At 42.4% G+C, this 19,788-nt stretch overlaps 1 protein-coding gene across 1 annotated transcript in view; it reads left to right on the top strand.

Moving 5' to 3' along the window:
• Window positions 1-5,063: 5,063 nt before the first annotated feature.
• CUNH6orf89 (chromosome unknown C6orf89 homolog) overlaps window positions 5,064-19,788 on the top strand; it is a 32,688-nt gene continuing 17,963 nt past the window's right edge. The window contains exons 1-3 of the mRNA XM_036316994.1: window positions 5,064-5,223; window positions 16,840-17,047; window positions 17,475-17,688. Coding sequence (XP_036172887.1) covers window positions 5,222-5,223; window positions 16,840-17,047; window positions 17,475-17,688 — 424 coding nt within the window. The 5' untranslated portion in view covers window positions 5,064-5,221. The remainder of the gene's footprint in view (window positions 5,224-16,839; window positions 17,048-17,474; window positions 17,689-19,788) is intronic.

The raw sequence follows: 19,788 nt of genomic DNA, 5'->3' as shown, positions 1-19,788 counted from the left end.
TTCTCTGTCACTAGGAAAACTCTAATTTTATAACCAATCACTGGGAAGAATAAACAGCCGTTGCCTCCTCAATATGTAAGCTGCTTTATTATTTAATCTTTATTGTTGAAAGTATTACATATGTCTCCTATTTTTCCCCAGTGACCCCTTCTAGCCCGCCCCTACCCTCCAGGCCTTCACCACACTATGGTCTGTGTCCATAGGTTATGCATATATGCATACAAGTTCTTTGCTCTCTTCCCAACCAACCCCCCACCCCCTTCCTTTTGATATTGGACAGTCTGTTCCTTGCTTCTATGTCTCTGGATCTATTTGTAAGCTGCTTTGTAACCACGTATTTCTGAGCCTCATTCTGTGTTTGATTTGAGTGCTCCCAGTTTGCCAACTGTTTTTTTGTGTGTGCACAATACATTTTTTTTTTTTTTTGCTAATTATAATGTCATTGATCCAGTGGTTTTACTTCCAGTATTTCTGAACTTTTGACAATATTTAATATTGAAAACCCTCTGAGGTATGCCAGCTGGTGTGACTAAGTGGTTGAGCATCAGTCACATGCCCAGCTTGCAGGCTTGATCACCGGTGTGGGGTGTGCAGGGGGCAACCGATCAATGATTCTCTCTTATCATTAATGTTTTTCTCTCTCTCTCTCTCCTTTCCTCTCTGAAATCAATAAAAATATTTTTAAACCTTATGAGGTAGATATTTTTATTCCCTTTTTACTTTGAGAAAACAGATTAATAACTTGCTCAAAGTACCACAGCTGTGAGCCTGTGCCCCTAACCACAGTTCAATCCTAGTTTCCGTAATTGTCAAGTAGGAATAAGGTTATACAGGGTGTAAAGATCAAACTAGACAGCGAGTTCCGTGAGAGAGGAACTGGCCTTCCTGCATCTCGATGCCCTCCTCACAGAGCACTGAGCATAGGGTGCTCAGGTTTCACTGGATGCATAATGGCCATAAACCATTGTTTTAGCCCTGGCCAGTGTAGCTCAGTGGGTTGGGTGTCCTCTGTGCACCATATGGTTGCCAGTTCCATTCCCATCAGGGCCCATGCCTGGTTTTGGGCTCAATCCCTAGTACGGGACATGCAGAAGGCAACCAATTATGAATAGATTTTTCCCCCCTTCCTCTTTCTTTAAAAAACAATAAAAATATTAAAACAAAACAAAATGTCAAAACAAAACAAAAAACAATGCTAATGTAAGGTATAATTAGTTTTACACCGCCTGTGGTCTTGTGTTCATGCCGTCTTTGTAACCCTTGAGCTGGAAGGAAAAGGCTTTATTTTTTATTTTTGCTTTTTATTTATTTATTTTTCAATCTTTAATTTCTTTATTGATTAAGGTATTACATATGTGACTTCATTCCCCCCAAAAACCCCCACTCCCACTCATGCCCTTGCCCCCCTGTTGTCTGTGTGCATTGGTTGGGCTTATATGCATGCCTACAAGTCCTTTGGTTGATCTCTCCCCCTTACCTCCCTCCCCTACTTTCCCTCTGAGGTTTCATAGTCTTATCGCTGCTTCTCTGTCTCTGGATCTATCCCTTTTCATCAGCCTATGTTGTTCACTATATTCCACAAATGAGTGAGATCATGTGGTATTTATCTTTCTCTGATTGGCTTATTTTACTTAGCATAATGCTCTCCAGTTCCATCCATGCTGTTGCAAATGGTAAGAACTCCTTTTTTACCGCAGTGTAGTATTCCATTGTGTAGATGTACCACAATGCAAGTCAAAATGACAATGCGGTATCATCTCACACCTGTCAGAATGGCTATCATCAACAAATCAACAAACAACAAGTATTAGAGAGGATATGGAGAAAAAGGAACCCTTTTGCACTGCTGGTGGGAATGCAGACTGGTACAGCCACTGTGGAGAACAGTATGGAATTTCCTCAAAAAACTAAAAATGGAACTCCCATTTGAGCCAGTGATCCCACTTCTAGGAATATATCCCAAGAAGCTAGAAACACCAATCAGAAAGGATATATGCACCCCTATGTTCATAGCAGCACAATTCACCATAGCTAAGATCTGGAAACAGCCTAAGTGCCCATCAGCAGATGAGTGGATTAGGAAAAGGCTTTATTATTGTCCATTTTGTCTGTTGTTATCTGAGTTGCCTTTTCCTGGACCTTTTGTAGTTTCTTACTATATATTTTGGGAGGCTTAGGGCACAGTGAAGATGCTTTGGAGTTTTACACAAGAATAAGACAGTGTCTTGCTATCTCATTTCAAAATCCTTCTTTAAGAGCCTCACTATTTGTTGATCTTTTTGTCCCTAAGGGAACATTGGGTGCCAGTGACTTCAGGAAGGAGTCGACAAAGAGGCCCAGGTTCCTTTTCTGAGTTATAACTAATAGTTCACGTTAAATTAGTCAGAGTAGCTTGTATTTACTTCATTTATTGTGTCTAATGTTTACTGCATCTTTTGGAAGTGTCACTCGGGCTGTGGTATAGAAAATGACAGGAAGGGCCAGAAAGACATGGGATTTTTAGGACATCTGGACTCCCCAGAGCACATTTTTTTAAAGTAAATATTTAAATTGAAGTATAATATACATCCAGAAAAGTGGACAGATACTAAGTGTGGCAGTTCAATTAAATATCACAAAACAAACCCACCTGTGTAACCACCATCAAATCAAGAAAAAAAAAAACCTGTTTCCAGCTCCACAGAAGCACCCCCATCAATCAGTGCCCCTCCCCATCCCTAAAGGTAATTAACCACTTTCTGAGTTCTAAATTCATAGATTAGTTTTGGAAATTTATATAAATGGAGTCATAAAGTGTTTTTATATCTGGCTTCTTTTGTTTAACACGTTTGTGAGATATATTCATGTTGTTGTACGTAGTGGTTCATTTTTCAATGCTGTGTAGTGTTCTGTTGGAGGAATATACTGCAGTGTATTATTCTATCGGTAATGGGCATTTGGGATGTTTCCATATTGTGCCTGTTACAAATAATGATGCTGTTAATATTCTTTTAAAATATTTTATTGATTGTTTTTAGAGAGAGGAAGGGAGAAAGAAACATCGATTTGTGCTTCTATTTATTTATGCATTCATTGGTTGATTCTTTTTTGTTGTTCAAAAAACATCACCTGAGGATATTTTTTCCATTACTTTTTCAGAGTGGAAGGGAGGAAGGGAGGGGGAGAGAGAGAGACACACACACACAGACTAGTTGCTACTAACTGTCTTCCGCATACGCCCTGACCAGAGGTGGTAAGCAAGCCTGCAACCCAGGTAAATGAACCTTGACTGGGAATAAAACCTGAGGCCCTTCAGTGCATGGGCTGATGCTCCAACCACTTAGCAGCACGGGCCAGGGCCATTAGTTGATTCTTGTATGTGTCCTGACCAGGGATTGAACCCGAAACCTTAGTGTATGGGGACAATGCTTTAAAAACTAAGCTACGGGCAGGGCCAATATTCTTGTGTGCAACTTTGTACATGAATTTGGGGAGTATATACCTAGAATTAGAATTGCTGGATAATAGGTTATGTTTATATTATAATTTATTAACACCAATTTGTTTTCCAAGATGGCTGTAGCAATTTACATTCCTACCACAGTGTGTGAGTTGCTGTTGCTTTGCTTCCTTGTCAACACTTAATGTTGCCAGTCTTTTTCACTTAAGCAATTCTAGAGCTTGTATATCTCAGTAATCATTTGCCTAACCATTAATGATTAAGGAAGTTGAACACTTTTTCATATGTGTATTCGCCATTTAGATATCCTCTTTTGTGATATCTTTTTGTGTTCAAATCTTCTGTCCATTTTTCTATTTGGCTTTTTTTTCTTTCTTTTTTTTTGGGGGGGGGGGAATTCTTTTTATATCCTGGATACAAGCTTGTTTCTTTTACGCTACAGCTTGTGTTTCATTCTCTTCATTATGTCTTTTGATGATCAGAGGTTTCTAACTTTAATGCAGTCCAATGTATCAGTTTTATCTCTTATAGAACACCTCAATGCCGACGAGCCACATTTTAGGAATTCAGTAGTCACTTGCACAGTGCCAGTATTGGACAGAGCAGCTTTAAAGTTTCATTGTTCTGCCTTAGATCTACAATGCACATAGAATTTATTTTGCTGTATCATGTAAAGTAGGAGTCAAGTTTCATTTTTTCCTACATGGATATACAGCTGACCCAGTAGTATTTATTGAAAGCATTATCCTTTCCTCACGATCCCCTCTTATACCTCTTTTTCATAAAGTGTCTATATATGAGTGGTTTGGGTTTCTGTTCTGTTTAATTGGTTTGCCTATTCCTGCATCAGTATTACACAGCCTTGGTGTCTGTGGCTTCCTTAGTGTGAATCCAGTGGCATTTTGTTGGCAGATCTCTTGGAGAAAGCAGTTAAGCTCTTTGGCACTAAAAACAGGGCAAGATAAGGAGCCCGGGTTCAAATCATGACCCCACCGCTCTTTATATATGTAATCCCAGCAGGTTAACCTTTTCGTAACCTCCAGCTTGGTTGGTGCGAGGATAACTGTTGTGGGGCTATTTATGTCATAGGGTTGTTGGGGCGGTTTCCCGAATATAAAGTGCTTGGTAATGTCTGGCAGAAAAGACTCAAAAAGTATTGAGCCCTGGCGGGTGTGGCTCAGTTGGTGGCGGTTCGACCCCGGTCAGGACGCGTGCAGAAGGCAACCAATTGATGATTCTCTCTCACATCGGGTGTTTCTCTGGCTCTCTCCCTTCCTCTCTCTAATATAAAATTTTAAAAAACTGAGTGGGCCAGGTGTAAATTTGAGTTACCTGTTTGTCCTTCTCTCGTTTAGACAAGAAGCTCCGGAGGTAAGGGCCTGTCCTCCATTTACTCATCCCTCCCACACTCACCCTTAGTGCCCATCACTCTGCCTGGCACGCAGCAGGGGGTTCACAAATGCTTGTTGAACGAATCCGTTCAGGCACTTAGTCTGTGTCAGTGCAGCCGGAAAGCACGGAGGAGGAGAACTGAACGCCAGGGGGAGCGAGAACCCCGCTCTCCAGATCTCGCGAGAGTGACCGCGAGCATCTGACGTCATGCGTTCTGCGTTTGGCGAAGCGGGGCAGTGGAGAAGGAGCTACTCTAGGCGTGCGGCCGCGCCGGTAGCTTGGGAGTCGCTTCCGGGTTGCGCGCCGGAAGCAGGAAGTTATCGGCTTCTCTTTCTAGCCCGGCGGCTGCTGTCCCCGAGGCGGGAGGAGCCCGAGGGGCGCGGGCCCCGCATGTGAGTGACTGGGGCCCAGGGCCGGGTGGGGGAGGTCGCTCCGTGACCTGTCGCCGCCGCGCCGTCTGTGACATCCTCGCGCAGCCCCTCCCCCGCCGCCGCCTCCCCGCTTGCCCCTTCGCTGACCTCTTTTTTGAGCCTCCGGAGTTGTGCAGACTGACAGCATCCCCTGGCCGCTCCCCCGGGCCGACTCCCTTAAGACGTCGCCCCGCTTTCCGGGCTTCTCCCCGGGAGCAAAGCGAGGTCGCCCTGGGTGGGCCTGTCTCCCAGGCCTCACAAGAGAGGTGCTAGCGAAGTCGGCCTTTCACTGCCCTTGAACGGGTTTCTAAATTTTTTTGGTGTATTGAGATTAGGTTTTCCGCCCCGCTCAGAATCATCTTTCTAGTTGTTAAAGAGGACATTTTTGGTATGTGATAAACATGGCATCTTGGTTGCAGAAAGGAACATGGAAGACTTGGTTCACTGACCTCAATAAAGGAGCTGTTTGTAATCGCCTTCCAGCCCAGGGAAATTCGCCTTCTTCGTGTTCCATAGTGTTTTGAAGGCCAGCCACCCGACAAGCCACACTTTTTCTGGTCCAATAAGGGCCCACATAGCCTTGGAATTCGAGAATGTATTTCTTTCGTCATCACCTGATAATAGAGACTTCTCCAAGATATGATTAAGACTTTAGCTGGTTGCTCATGCGGTGGTTCCCATGGTGGAATCGTCTGTGAACATCTCTCCCTTCGTAAATGTACTTGCATTTGAGTTACCGCCATTTCTCTCTAAGGAACAACATGCCTTCACCCAGATTCGACTTTGAAGTTGTGGGGGCTATAATATGAACTATAGAATAATATTTTCCCTCCCATCTTCTAAATTTTCCCATCTGAATCAGATTAATAGGAGAAAACAAACATTTTTAAAATTGATTTCAGAGAGAGGTAGGGAGAGAGAGAGAAACATCAATGATGAGAGAGAATCATTGATCCCCTGCCTCCTGTACGCCCCCCACCGGGGATCCAGCCCAAAACCCTGGCATGTGTCCTGACTGGGAATTGAACCCTGACCTCCTGGTTCATGGGTCGATGCTCAACCACTGAGCCACACTGGCCGAGCAGAAAATAAACATGTTAGTGTACGTGAACAGGGAATTCACATATGCATGAAATTCTCAAAGACAGTGAGACAGTGGTATATTTGTCATTTTGGACAAAGGAGAGGGGGAGGGGTGGAATCTTAGATTTCAAAAGTGAGAATGAGCAATTTGCAGGTAATTAAGGAAGAACACAACATGTACATTTTTGCTAGGCAACCCAGAAAACAATGGAGTCTTTCTGAAGCAAGCTTTTCCATCCCAATCTCTTAGGGCAGGAAAGCCAGGGAGGATCAAAGGTGCTTTGCATCTTTTCTTGACAACCAACTTAAAGTTAATATCCCTAAAGGCAGCTTAGGGTGGCAAAACTGTCTCCTTCGCTACATGGAAGTTTTGACTGAAGTTCACGCAGCCCAGCTCGCATTTCAGAGAGAGGCCCTTTCAGCTTTGGGCCAAAACAATTTTCAAGACCCAGTTTGAATCCCTTATTCCTCCACAACTACTTTACCACCACAGAGAGTGTTCAGGTATAAGGTTCTTGACCTGCTCATGTAAATTTTCATTGGGCTATTGAATTTTTTCTTTTTTTTTAAAAAAAAAGTAGTTTATTTTTAGAGAGAGAGGAAGGGAGAAGAGAGAAACATCGGTGTGAGAGTGAAACGAAACATAGATTGACTGCCTCCTGCATGCCCCCTACCTGGGATCCAGTGCAAAACCCAGGCATGTGTCCTGACTGGGAATCGAACCAGCAACCTTTTGGTGCACGGGACGACATCCAACCAACTGAGCCACACCAGCCAGGGCTAATGCATTTTTTTTAAAGTAGAAGAATAAAAAGTAAAATGAATAAACCATTATTGCATTAAATTAGTCTGGGCACAGAATGATCATTCTTAGGTCCTTTCTATAAATTTGTTCCATAGACACTGGTCCGGTTTCTTGTCTCTTAGGTAAATTTGCATGTCTGTTGTTAGTTTCGTGTGTTGTTATCGTCTTTATTTATCTCTGCTTTCAAGAAACAATTCAGGGTGAGAGGGAGATTAAAAAAATTGATGTAATACAAAGTGATAGAGTTGTGTTTAAGGTTCAGAATTTAAAAGGTTTAAAAATCAGGGTTGGGAGAGGGTTCAGTCATTGGACGAAGCACTGGGGGCTAGGCTTTGTGGGCAGAGGGAATTAAGTGTACAAAAGCAAAAAGATCTGAAACGTGTTAGTGAAGAATGTGAGGAAGGAGTGGGAAATGAGACTGAACAGGTAGAATGACCAGATCATAAAGAGCCATGCTAAGTTATTGGGACTTTATCTTATGACTAGAGGCCCGGTGCATGAAATTTGTGCATGGGGGCCAGGGTGTCCCTCAGCCCAGCCTTCACCCTCTCCAATCTGAGATCCCTCTCACAATCCAGGACTGCTGGCTCCCAACTGCTCGCCTGCCTGCCTGCCGGATTGCCCCTAACCGCTTCTGCCTGCCAGCCTGATCACCCCCTAACCACTTACCTGCCAGCCTGATCGATGCCTAACTGCTCTCCCCTGACAGCCTGGTCGCCCCCAACTGCCCTCCTCTGCTGGGCTGGTCGCCCCTAACTGCCCTCCCCTGCAGGCCTGGGTCCCCCCCAGCTGCCCTCCTCTGCGGGCCATCTTGTGACCACATGGGGGCGGCCACCTTGTGTGTTGGAGTGATGGTCAATTTGCATATTATCTCTATTAGATAGGATAGTTATTAAGTATTTAATTTGAGTATTAGGACAAATGTTTTACATATCTCATTTTATAATCCCTTAACAACACTGTTGGAAAGACACAATTATCCCCATTTTATAAATGAAAACTCTGGGGCTTAGAGAGGTTAAGTACTGTCTGCTGGCCTATACACAGCACATGGAGAATCTATTCACTCAGTTTTTTTAACTCCAGTGCCTGTGTTCTTTTTTATATTTTTTATTGATTTCAGAGAGGAAAGGAGAGGGAGAGAGAGATAGAAACATTGATGAGAGAGAAACTTCATCAATTGGCTGCTTCCTGCATGCCTCCTAAAGGGATTGAGCCTGAAACCTGGGCATGTGCCCTGACTGGGAATCCAACTCTGACCTCCTGGTTCATAGGTTGTCAATCAACCACTGAGCCACACCAGCTGGGCCAGTGCCTGTATTCTTAATCACCATGCTGAATTGTTCCCCAGCAGGGCATGGGGAGTCAAGGGAGGAATTTTAAATAGATGAGTAATGTGAGCCAATTTGTGTTTCAGGAAAGTAACTTGTGGAGAGAGGGGGATGGATCAGTGAAGAGGAGGTGAGCTGAAAGTGTAGAGATTAAATACATCTTTGTGATTGTCTGTGGGAGAGACGTTTAGGGCCTTAACTACCATTAGTATATAGAGCTAAAGAGGAGATGATGAATGGGAGAACCATACAGGATGTAGAATTGAGGATTTAGTGATTGATTCATTGGTGGAGATGAGGAAGGAGGAGCAGAGGTTTTAAATTTGGAGAACTGGTGTTTCCATTATAAGAAACGGAATGTAGTAGGAGAAATCAGTTACTGGGGGGAAATAATAAGTCAGTTATCGACACATTACATATAGGGGACTGTGGGAAGTTGGGTCTTGAGTTCAGGAGAGAGTTCTAGACTAGGGAAGAGATTTGGGGCTCACTAATAGCTAGCTGGTTGTTAAAGCCAGGGAGGGAATGAGAAGGTCAAGGACAATTGTGATGAATACGAACATCCAGGGACATAGACTCTGGGACAAGAACCAGAGAATCATGCCAGAGTTTGAGAGCACTTGATGGAGAGAGATAATGGGTAGCCACGGCAGCCGCTGCAGAGAGGTCAGGGAAGCTGATAACTGAAAAAACGTCCTTTGGACTCGGCATGTAGAAACCATTCGTGACCTTGGTGAAAGCAGTGGGACAGAAATATGATTTCAACCAGCGAATAAGTGAATGGAGACCTGAGAAATAGGAAGTTGGAGTGCGTTTTTTTAGGAGCTTGGTTCCAAAGGGAGGGAGAGTGCATGCATTGGAAATCTGGAGAGGAAGGATTATTATTTCTTAAACAGAAATTAGAAAAGGTGAGGATAGAAGCAGAGATAAATATGAAAATGTGGAGGGGTCCTGCTTTAAATATGTCAGTGTCATAAAAGAAAAAAAAGCCAGAATCTGTTCTAGGTTTAAGTAGACCAAAGAGACACAACTGATGTGTGACACATTGGTTGGCTCCTAGATTTTCTAAAAAAGCAATATGACCTTTTTGGGAGAGAGTTAGGGAAATTTGACTATGGACTGGATATTAGATAAGACTAGAAAATCATCAGTTTTAATAGGTATGATAATGATGTTTAATGTACTATATAATAGTGTCCTTATTCTTAGGAGATGCATGCTGAAACATTTAGAAGTGATTTTGTGATGTGTCGCAACTAACTTTCAAATGGTTCCGATAAAAACAGAGACAGACAGAAAACAAGTATGGCCAAGTGTTAACAAATGGTGAATCTAAGGACATACAGATGTTCATTGTACTAGTTCAGTTTTTCTGAAGGCTTGAAATGTTCAACATAAAAAGTTGAGAGAATAATGGAAAAGGCTTATTTTCAGAGAGTGAAGAAAGTACTAGACTCTTCAAATCTCATTGAGAAGAGATGGCAAGAAAGGGACCATTCGAGTCAAGTGATGATAGTAGTAGAAAAAGTAGAATTCTCACAATTATAAATTTTAAATACTTATTGCAGCTTTAAATTGCTACTCTTTTAAGTTATGTTTAATTATTTTTCTTTAAAGATTTTTTTTTAGTGGTTCTTATTATAATTCAAAGGCCCCATTTATTCCCCTATAGTAGAGGAAAAATGAGTGGCAATCATTGGACAAAATATAATAGAACATATTCATAATACTAAAGAATGGATTAGCCTACTATGTAGCTAGCATAATACTAAAGAACCTAGTAGGGGGAAAACAAAATTTAATATTATTCTGGATATTGCTCACATTGTTGAAGATTGGGACATATTTAGATGGGTTTTTGAAACTTTATTTCTCAACTCTGGTGTTTCCCCTTTTGTGTTTTAACTAGATGAATCATAATTGCCTCTTAGAGTTGCCTAGCTGGCATATCTGTTTAGTTTACCAAGCTGAGAACCTCCAGGCTGATGTCATATCAGTATTTAGGACATAGATATATCACTCTATTAAATAAACAGGGCCAAGGAGGGGTTCACATTAGCCTGACCTTTTAACCTGTTTTCTGCTTTAAGCAAACATTTTTATTTAGATGTTCCATCAGTCATTCTGTTATGCCTGTGCCCTGTGTTTTCCTGGATTGAGACCCCGAGGGAATTGTGGGGAACATTTCGTCAGAGCTGTCATTTTCTTCCTCCTGTTCTTGAAGTGCTCCTTCAGAAGTGGACAGCTCCCTGGCATCCCTCCCCCAGGCCTCTCTTGAAAGCAGGATTTCGCAACCTCAGTACTCAATGTTTTGAGCAGGACAGTTCCTTGTTGCGGGGTTTGTCCTGTGCTTTGTAGGATGTTTAGTCTTTACCCACTGGATGCCAGTAGTACCCCCTCAGTTTTGACAAGAAAAAATATCCTCAGACATCACCACATGTCCCTGGGGGGCAGAATCACCCCTAGTTGAGAACTTGTTTCAAAGCAGTGTCTCCTAGTTGGGGGTGTGGTCAGCAGAGAAAACTTCTGCCCCTGGGCCCCTCTCCCAGAGGTGCTGACAACTCAGCATGTCCAGGGGGTGCATGCATGATGCTTTGATTTGTGTGATGCTGCTAGTGTTCCTGCCTGTGCCCTTGCAGGTCTAAGGCACTGTTAGGAGGCAGAGTCATTCTTCGGAACTTCCCTCTCCGGCCAAGCTCATTTCTGCCAGAATTGAACTTCTTTCTGCCCTCAAGCCTTCAGCTGATTTCACTCAGTCACCTTATACTTGATGCATAGCCAGAACTTTGTGTTTGATTTTTTTTTGAAGGGATATTATTTTATTTTTATAAAAACTCTTTTTTTATCCTCATCCAAGGATACTTTTCCATTGATTTTTAGAGAGAGTGGAAGGGAGAGGGATAGACAGAGAAACATCAATGTGAAGAGACACATTGATTGGTTACCTCCTACATACACCCCGACCACGGCTAGGGATTGAACCTACAACCGAGGTACGTGCCCTTGACCAGAATTGAACCCGGGACCTTCAGTCCTCAGGCCCACGCTCTATCCACTGAGCTGGCCAGGGCCAAACTCTCATGTTTGAAAGCTGACTTTCACTAGATCACAGGGAGGGAGCTGCTCTGATAGTATGAAACTCTGACCTAGAGACAAGATTTTTGTTGTTTAGCATCATGTCCACTAGATGCCAGTAGTATCCCTCAAGTGTAACAATTAACCATGTCTCCAGACTTCCCAAATGCCCCCCACCCCCTTCTGGCCGGGGCAGAATTGCACCTAGTTGAGAACCACTGGCCTAATGGAAGGCAAAAGAAGGGCTTATTATCAAGATAATTTAGTGAAGACATTTCACTAAATTATAAGTAACTACCTTTCCGATAACTTTGGAACTGGTGTTAGACTATCAGGGAAGAAGGCCTGGCTGGTGTTGCTCAGTTGAGCATTGACCCATGAACCAGGAGGTCATGGTTCCATTCATGGTCAGGGCACATGCCCCAGTTGCAGGCTCCATCCCCAGTAGGGGGCGTGCGGGAGGCAGCCTGTCAATGATTCTTTCTCATCATTGATGCTTTTCCTTTCCCTTGATCTCTGAAATTAATGAAAACATATTTTTTTAAAAAGAATATCAGGGAAGAAGATGAGCAGATTGCAGAAATATATTCGGTATCGTAATATCATTGTATATTTGAGTTACAAAAAAAGAAACTATTGCTTTTGCGATTTAAACTGGGAGTTTAATAGATTTTTATGTGTATCAAAAATGGGCAGAGGTTTACAAAAGCTGTAAAACAGCCATTAAAAATGATGATAATTGGTCCTCCTTTCACTTCACCAGCACTCTGTCCCCTTCATGGTTCTCCTAAGGGCACACCAATATGATGTTCTCTTCTGCCTGGGGGATACCTCCATGTGCCCCATCTCCCAACACTTTAAAAAGCTTTACTGGGCCCTGGCCGGTTTGGCTCGGTGGATAGAGCGTCGGCCTGCGGATTCAAGGGTCCCAGGTTCGATTCCGGTCAAGGGCATGTGCCTTGGTTGCGGGCACATCCCCAGTGGGGGGTGTGCAGGAGGCGGCTGATCAATGTTTCTCTCTCATCGATGTTTCTGGCTCTCTGTCTCTCTCCCTTCCTCTCTGTAAAAAATCAATAAAATATATTTAAAAAAAAAAAAAAAAGCTTTACTGGATTCTTTTTTTTCTAGAATTCCCTCTGCTCTCTTTTCTGGTCTAATGAGCTTTAATGGATTTTAACTAGGTATTGTTGGGTAATTTATTGTATATATATAAATGAACATTATTCCTGCTTGCTTGATGCACTGCCAAACTGTTTTTCCAAAGCAGCTGAATCATTTTACATTCTCAGCAGGATACAAGGGTTCCAGTTGTTCAACATCTTTGCCAACACTTATTGTTATCTGACTTTTTAATGTAGCCATTCCAGTAGGTGGGGAGTGGTATCTTACTGTGCTTTTGATTTGTATTTCACTGATGGCTAATGATGCTGAACATCTTTTATGATACCTTTGGAGAAATGTCTATTCAAATCCCTTGTTCATTTTTTAATTAGGTTATTCATATTTTTATTACTGTAAGAATTATGTATGTACTTAAATACAGTCCCTTATCAGATATATTATTTGCAAATATTTTCCCCCATTCTGTGGTTTGTTTCACTTTCTTGATAGTATCATTTGCAGCACAAAATTGTTAATTTTGACATAGTCCAATTTATCTTTTCTTTTGCTGCTCATGCTTTTGATGCCATATCTAAGAAGCTATTGTCTAATCCAGTGCCAGGAGTGTTTTCCTCTAAGAATTTTATAGTTGTAGCCCAAGTTTAGGCTTTTGATTCATTTTGGAAGGAAGGGTCCAACTTTATTCTTTTGCATGTGGATATCCAATTGTCCCAGCACCATTTGTTGAAAGTACACATTTAAGTATGTGTGTGTGTGTGTGTGTGTGTGTGTGTGTGTGTGTGTGTGTGTACTAGAGGCCCAATGCATGAAATTCGTGCAAGAGTAGGCCTTCCTTCCCCCTGCTGCCGGCACCAGCTCCCCTCTGGCCCCGGGACCCGAGCTTCCCTCGCAACCCTGGCTTCCTCCGGAAGGTCATCCGGAAGGATGTCTGGTCTAATTAGCAAATTATACTTTTCTTATTATATATTTGTGTGTGTGTGTGTGTGTGTGTGTGTGTGTGTGTGTTTATTGATTTTAGAGAGAGAGGAAGGAAGAGAGAAGCATCTATCGGTTGCCTCCCATATGCAGCCTGACCAGGGACTGAACCCACAACCTAGGCATGTGCCCTGACCAGGAATTGAACTGGTGACCTTTCAGTATATAGACCAGTGGTTCTCAATCTTCCTAATGCCGCGACCCTTTAATACAGTTCCTCATGTTGTGGTGACCCCCAACCATAAAATTATTTTCGTTGCTACTTCATAACTGTAATTTTGCTACTGTTATGAATCGTCATGTAAATATCTGATATGCAGGATGTATTTTCATTGTTACAAATTGAACATAATTAAAGCATAGTGATTAATCACAAAAACAATATGTAATTATATATGTGTTTTCCGATGGTCTTAGGCGACCCCTGTGAAAGGGTCGTTTGACCCCCAGGTTGAGAACTGCTGGTATAGACAATGCTGAAGCAACTGAGCCACATGGCTAGGGCAAAAATACGCATTTTTAAATTGAGTTTACACCATGCTTTTACATAAACCTTGGAGGTCTTAAAAAAAAACAAAAAATACTTTGAGCTAAAGCAGAGAGTTTGCCCCTAGGTGCTTCTCAGTGGTTAGAGCATCAGCCCTCAGACTGAAGGGTGGTGCATTAGATTCTGGTCAAGGGCATGTACCTGGGTTGCAGGCTTGATCCCTAACCCCAGTTGGGGCGTGTGTGGGAGGTAACCAATCCGTGTGTCTCTCTCACATCTATGTTTCTCTCTCATGTGTCTCTTCCCATCCCTTCCACTCTCTCTAAAAATCAGTGGGGAAAATATCCTCAAGTGAAGATTAACATCAACAAACAAGAGCAGAGAGTTTGGGGAAGGGATGTGTCCCCTGTAGTGTGTAGGGTTACTCCTCCCCCCCCAGTTCCTCAGAGTCTAGCTGACCTGCCATTAGAAAAGTCTAAGTCTGATTTAATTGATTTGGGTTGGAGCCCTGGTACGAGCATGCATTAAAAGCTCTCCAGGTGATTCTGATGTGCAGGCATGCGTCAGCACTAGTGAGCTTAAAGGTTTACAGTCACAAAGAAAACCAAACAGGAGTCATTAGGAGGCGCTGCTGGAAGAGAGATCTACTGAGGTGTGCTGGCTTGTGGCATTTCAGCCTCCTTGTCTCTGCTGGACTGTTGTCTCTGCTCTTCCGGTGGCGGCACCTCCTTACTGAAACACTAGAGCAGCCGTGGGCAAACTACGGCCCGCAGGCCGCATCCGGCCCCTTTGAAATGAATAAAACTAAAAAAAAAAAAGACTGTACCCTTTTATGTAATGATGTTTACTTTGAATGTATATTAGTTCACACAAACACTCCATCCATGCTTTTGTTCCGGCCCTCCGGTCCAGTTTAAGAACCCATTGTGGCCCTCGAGTCAAAAAGTTTGCCCACCCCTGCACTAGAGTGTACCCTTCAGTGGTTTTTGAGATTAGAAACACTTTGGGAATGAAGGATGTGAAATAAGAGAACCTTTTGCATTAAAAAAAAAAAATAGAAGAGAGCATAAATCTCTAGCACAGTTTTTTCCCCTTTATAAATGAAGAAAAATATTAATGTTCTGTAGCAAAAGCACTTTTTTAAGAGGACTAAACTAATTTTTTTAAAAATATATTTTTATTGATTTCAGAAAGGAAGGGAGAGAGGAGAGAGAGAGAGAGATAGAGATAGAAACATCAATGATGAGAATCATTGATTGGCTGCCTCCTGCACGCCCCCCACTGGGGATTGAGCCCACAACCCGGGCATGTGCCCTTGACCAGAATCGAACCCGGGACCTTTCAGTCTACAGGCCGATGTTCTATCCACTGAACCAAACCGGCTAGGACTAAACTAATTTTATTTTACAAGTGATAGAGAGAATTGTACTTGGCATTTTACCTTTGATTCTATAGCCACTGTGAAATGACTAGTCTTTAACTATGAGAACAAATTGGATCTTGAAATTGTTATAGATTGTAGGTCTTTTAAGTATGTAAAATACAAATGAAATGCCCTGTATTGTCTAAAACTGTATTTGTGGAAAAGCATGAGAACTGTAACCTGCAAGGTCTGAAGAGCTCCCATGCCATGGTTTTTGTGTGCCTGAAATCCTTGCTCTGCCAGGAACAAAGCAAATCAGCATATTCCTCATAGTACATCTTGCCTTCAGGGATCAGTTCCTCATCTTGTGTTGCTAAAGGGTCTGATAAGGAGAAAATTCTGAGATGTTCTAGATTAAATTACAGGGGCAGGCCAGCCAGAGAGTGGGAGACAGAATTGTTCATCTGTTGTTGCCCGAGAGCCAGTTAACAAAGACTGCTCGCATTCCTTCCATTGCCTGTGGGATTGCTTTCCAGGGGGCTGTTGGTACAGAATAGCCAGGCTACCCTGACAGTCCAGGAGCCTCACTTGTTTTCGGATGGTTGCCACAGCCAGTCTGCAGGAGCGCACGCGTCTTTATGTGGACTCCGCCGCTGTCCCAGAGCTGGTCCTTCACCCTCTCCCACCCCTTTGCCCATGTTACCGTAAGCTTCTTTCAGACCACCTCTTTCTTCCCGTCCCCCTGCTGATGTATAAAAACGCTTGCAGAACTCTGGGAGAATGGGCGTGCTATCTTATCTACCCAGTTACACTGCTGGGGTTTAAACTCCATGCCCAAGACTGGTCTTCCTTTTGGCTGGTATTTTTATCTCAATAAAAGTTAGTTACAAAAAAGACTTGGAAGTTAATTTTTTTTGTTTGGTCTATCTGATATAAATGGAAAGAAATAATTGATTAGCAACATTCTCCATATTCCATTTCTTTTTATTTTAGTAAATTACCAGCAGCAGATCTTTTCTGAAGGGTTTCAGAAGTCATTTTGGATGGCACTGGTGTTTCAGAGTCCGCCTGGGGATTTATTGTGCTCTAGGCCAGTGCTCCTCAAAGTGTTTGGTCTGTAAACCGTTTGTTACCAGACTACATTTAAGCCACACTTAAAAACTTATGTAGCAACTTGACCTTGTCTCACGTAGCCATTGTACTTTACAAAAATATTGGCCTGCAGTGGACTGGGAAAAGCACCGAACTGGTTCTTTTCCACGGACAGTCAAAAAGCACTGTTCTAAAGCAAGCAGCTTTGAGGAGGAAGAACTTTAAAGAAACCATCTTTCCTTTACATTTATTTTCTCTCCCTCAGGGATTTTGCATTGGAAGACATGGATCTTGCTGCCAATGAGATCAGCATTTATGACAAACTTTCAGAGACGGTTGATTTGGTGAGACAGACGGGCCATCAATGCGGCATGTCAGAGAAGGCAATTGAAAAGTTTATCAGACAGCTGCTGGAAAAGAATGAACCTCAGAGGGGGCCCCCCCAGTACCCTCTCCTTATAGCTGTGTATAAGGTAAAAATGGGTTCTGACTTGGCAAAACTTAGATGGAGCACAAAGCCTTCAACTTTCTCCCCAAATACTACTGTGACTGATTCCACCGTTGAACCTTGGCCTTCGCTCTTATTAATGTGTTATGAGGAAATTTGACTATTTTGTTAACTGTCTTAAATGAAAGCTGTGTATTTATATTTAAATTATATTTGTGTGTATTTTTAATGGTGGACACACCCCCTGGTCATATGATAGCAGCTTGGTGAGCCTTGCAGTCCTCTTGGTTCTCAATCTTTAAGTGCTTTCAGAAGTGAATATAAATGGCTTATTTATGAAAATGGATTAGTTCTTAAAGTACTAATAGTAGATGAGGCCTGTTTTTTTCTCGGCATGAAAGTATTTTATTTGCTGGGATAAGTACTAATAATTTTCCCGTCTTTCCTTGTAGGTCCTCGCAACCCTGGGATTAATCTTGCTCACTGCCTACTTTGTGATTCAGCCTTTCAGCCCATTACAACCTGAACCAGTGCTTTCTGGAGCGTACACCTGGCGCTCACTCATCCATCACATCCGGCTGATGTCCTTGCCCATTACCAAGAAATATATGCCAGAAAATAAGGGAGCTCCTCTGCATGGGGGTGATGAAGACAGATCCTTTCCAGGTAGATGCTTCATTTACTACGTATGAGTAGTAAGCCTTCTTGACGATATATGTTAGGAAAGGAAATAACATTTGTTGACATCTCATGAGAGACACTTTTCCTGTATTGTCTCATTTAATTCAATCCCCACTAAAATTCTGTGGGATAGATTTTATTTTCCCCATTTTGCAGATTGAGAAACTAAGGCTCAGAAAGATTAAGAAACTTGCCTGGGCCCTGGCTGGTTGCTCAGTGGTTAGAGCGTTGGCCCATGGACCAAAGGGTCACAGGTTCCATTCTTGGTCTAGGACCCATGCCTTGGTTGCAGGCTTGATCCCCGACTCCTGTTGGGTGTGTGTGGAAGGTAACCAATCGATGTTTCTCTCTCTCTCTTCCTCTCTCCCTCCCTTTCACTCTCCCTAAAAAGTCAATGGAAAAATATATCCTCAGGTGAGGATTAAAAAAAAAAAAGAAACTTACCAGAAAAACACATCTGATGGAGCCAAATCCAAAACACATGTGTTAGGGATGAGTGTTTTTATTCATAGGAAGGATTTGAATGTATCTGTTCTACCTTTCTCTCTCCTGTGATCCCAAACCATGATAGATATTTTAATAAATAGCTGTTGACTTATTGAAGGCATCTGAGTTCAGCCTGCTTTTAACCAGATCCTCTAACCACCCCCTTAGCCTGTTGGCTAGGTTTTCGTCTTAAGTATCTCTCGCTCTTCCAATGTGGTCTTTTCTCTCTGTCTCACAGTGTACTTATTTAGTGTACAGTTTTGCCAATAAATTGAATTTAAGAAACATTTAAATTTGGTAACAGTGCATCAGTGGTAGCATAGGAATTCCTAGTCTGATGGACCATTTGAGGAGTTTCCTTTAAGAATAGTGACACATGTGGTAAGACCTGAAATTTACTTTTTGAGAAAGACTAGAAGGATAACATTTGGGGATTTTACTTTTTTTGGTGATGTTAATCTTATTTGTCCATATGAAGGAATGTATAAATTAATATCACAAATGGATTATAGGTCTTTTATGTAACCGTGTTCTGAAACCTTTAGAGCCCAGAGAGAGAGGAAAGGAGAGGGAGAAAAAGGGAGGGCTGGAAGAAAGGGCGGGAGTGAGAGAAAGGATGAGGGAAAGAGAGAGAGAAACATCGATTAGTTGCCTCCTGCACACACCCCAGCCAGGGATTGAACCCACAACCTGGGCATGTGCCCTGATCGGTAATCAAACCCACAACCCTTCAGTGCATGGGACAGTGCCCAACTAACTAAGCCACACTGGCCAGGACAATAGTCATAATACCAGTCTTTAAGCAAGACCTAATCAGTCATAAAAATCATCCCTTGGCTTGGTCTCCTTTGAAATCTTTTGTTGTACATTTGAGGAAATCACAGAAAGATTTCCAAAATTATATCAAAATCAGAGGAAGGGAACATCATAAATCAAAACCTCGGGCTTGTGAGTTGTTGTTTTTTTAATTAGCTCATATGTTTAGAGTTTCAAATTTCAAATATAACTTCCTGTATTTATTGGGAAGGTTGTTTTTGAAAAGTCATCAACAAAGCTCAGAAAATATGAAGTTTTTAACTCTGATCAGGAAAGTCCAGAGCACATGGGGGAAAGAGCCCAGAGGACCTCTTCAGTCAGGCCAGCTCCTTACCTGTCTTCCCCTCACCGGTTCCTGAAAGGCATCTTCTGCTCATGGGCACAGGAGATGAAGTCAATGGTTTTTTAGGACCAGGGTGATAGCAGTTACGGTCTTTCTCACTGTCCTATAAAGTAAATCTCCATAGACTGTTGAGTTAAGCAATAATAGTCAATGGACAATGATTGCTCATTTTCTAAGTCAGAGTTTTAAAATTAAAAAAATGTTAGAGTCTTGTCAACAAGCCTGATTTTTTGGTCCACTCCAAATAAATATTTTGCTTTGCAGATGGAAGTAAAATGAGTCCTTGGAGCTCAGTTATAAAGAGAGACCATTGGAAGGGTGTGGTTTAGCTCTTAAAATGTTGTTGATTCTGTTCAAGGGCTGCTTTCACTTGTAACGTGGTTATTGATGCGCCGTATTTCCCATGTGTGATGATTCGGGAAAGCTGTAGACATGTAAAC

The sequence above is a fragment of the Myotis myotis genome, unplaced genomic scaffold (assembly GCF_014108235.1).
Source record: "Myotis myotis isolate mMyoMyo1 unplaced genomic scaffold, mMyoMyo1.p scaffold_m19_p_7, whole genome shotgun sequence".
NCBI classification, from domain to species: Eukaryota; Metazoa; Chordata; class Mammalia; order Chiroptera; family Vespertilionidae; genus Myotis; species Myotis myotis.
Note: the sequence above shows the minus strand (reverse complement) of the source record. Positions and strands in the feature narration are given on the sequence as shown.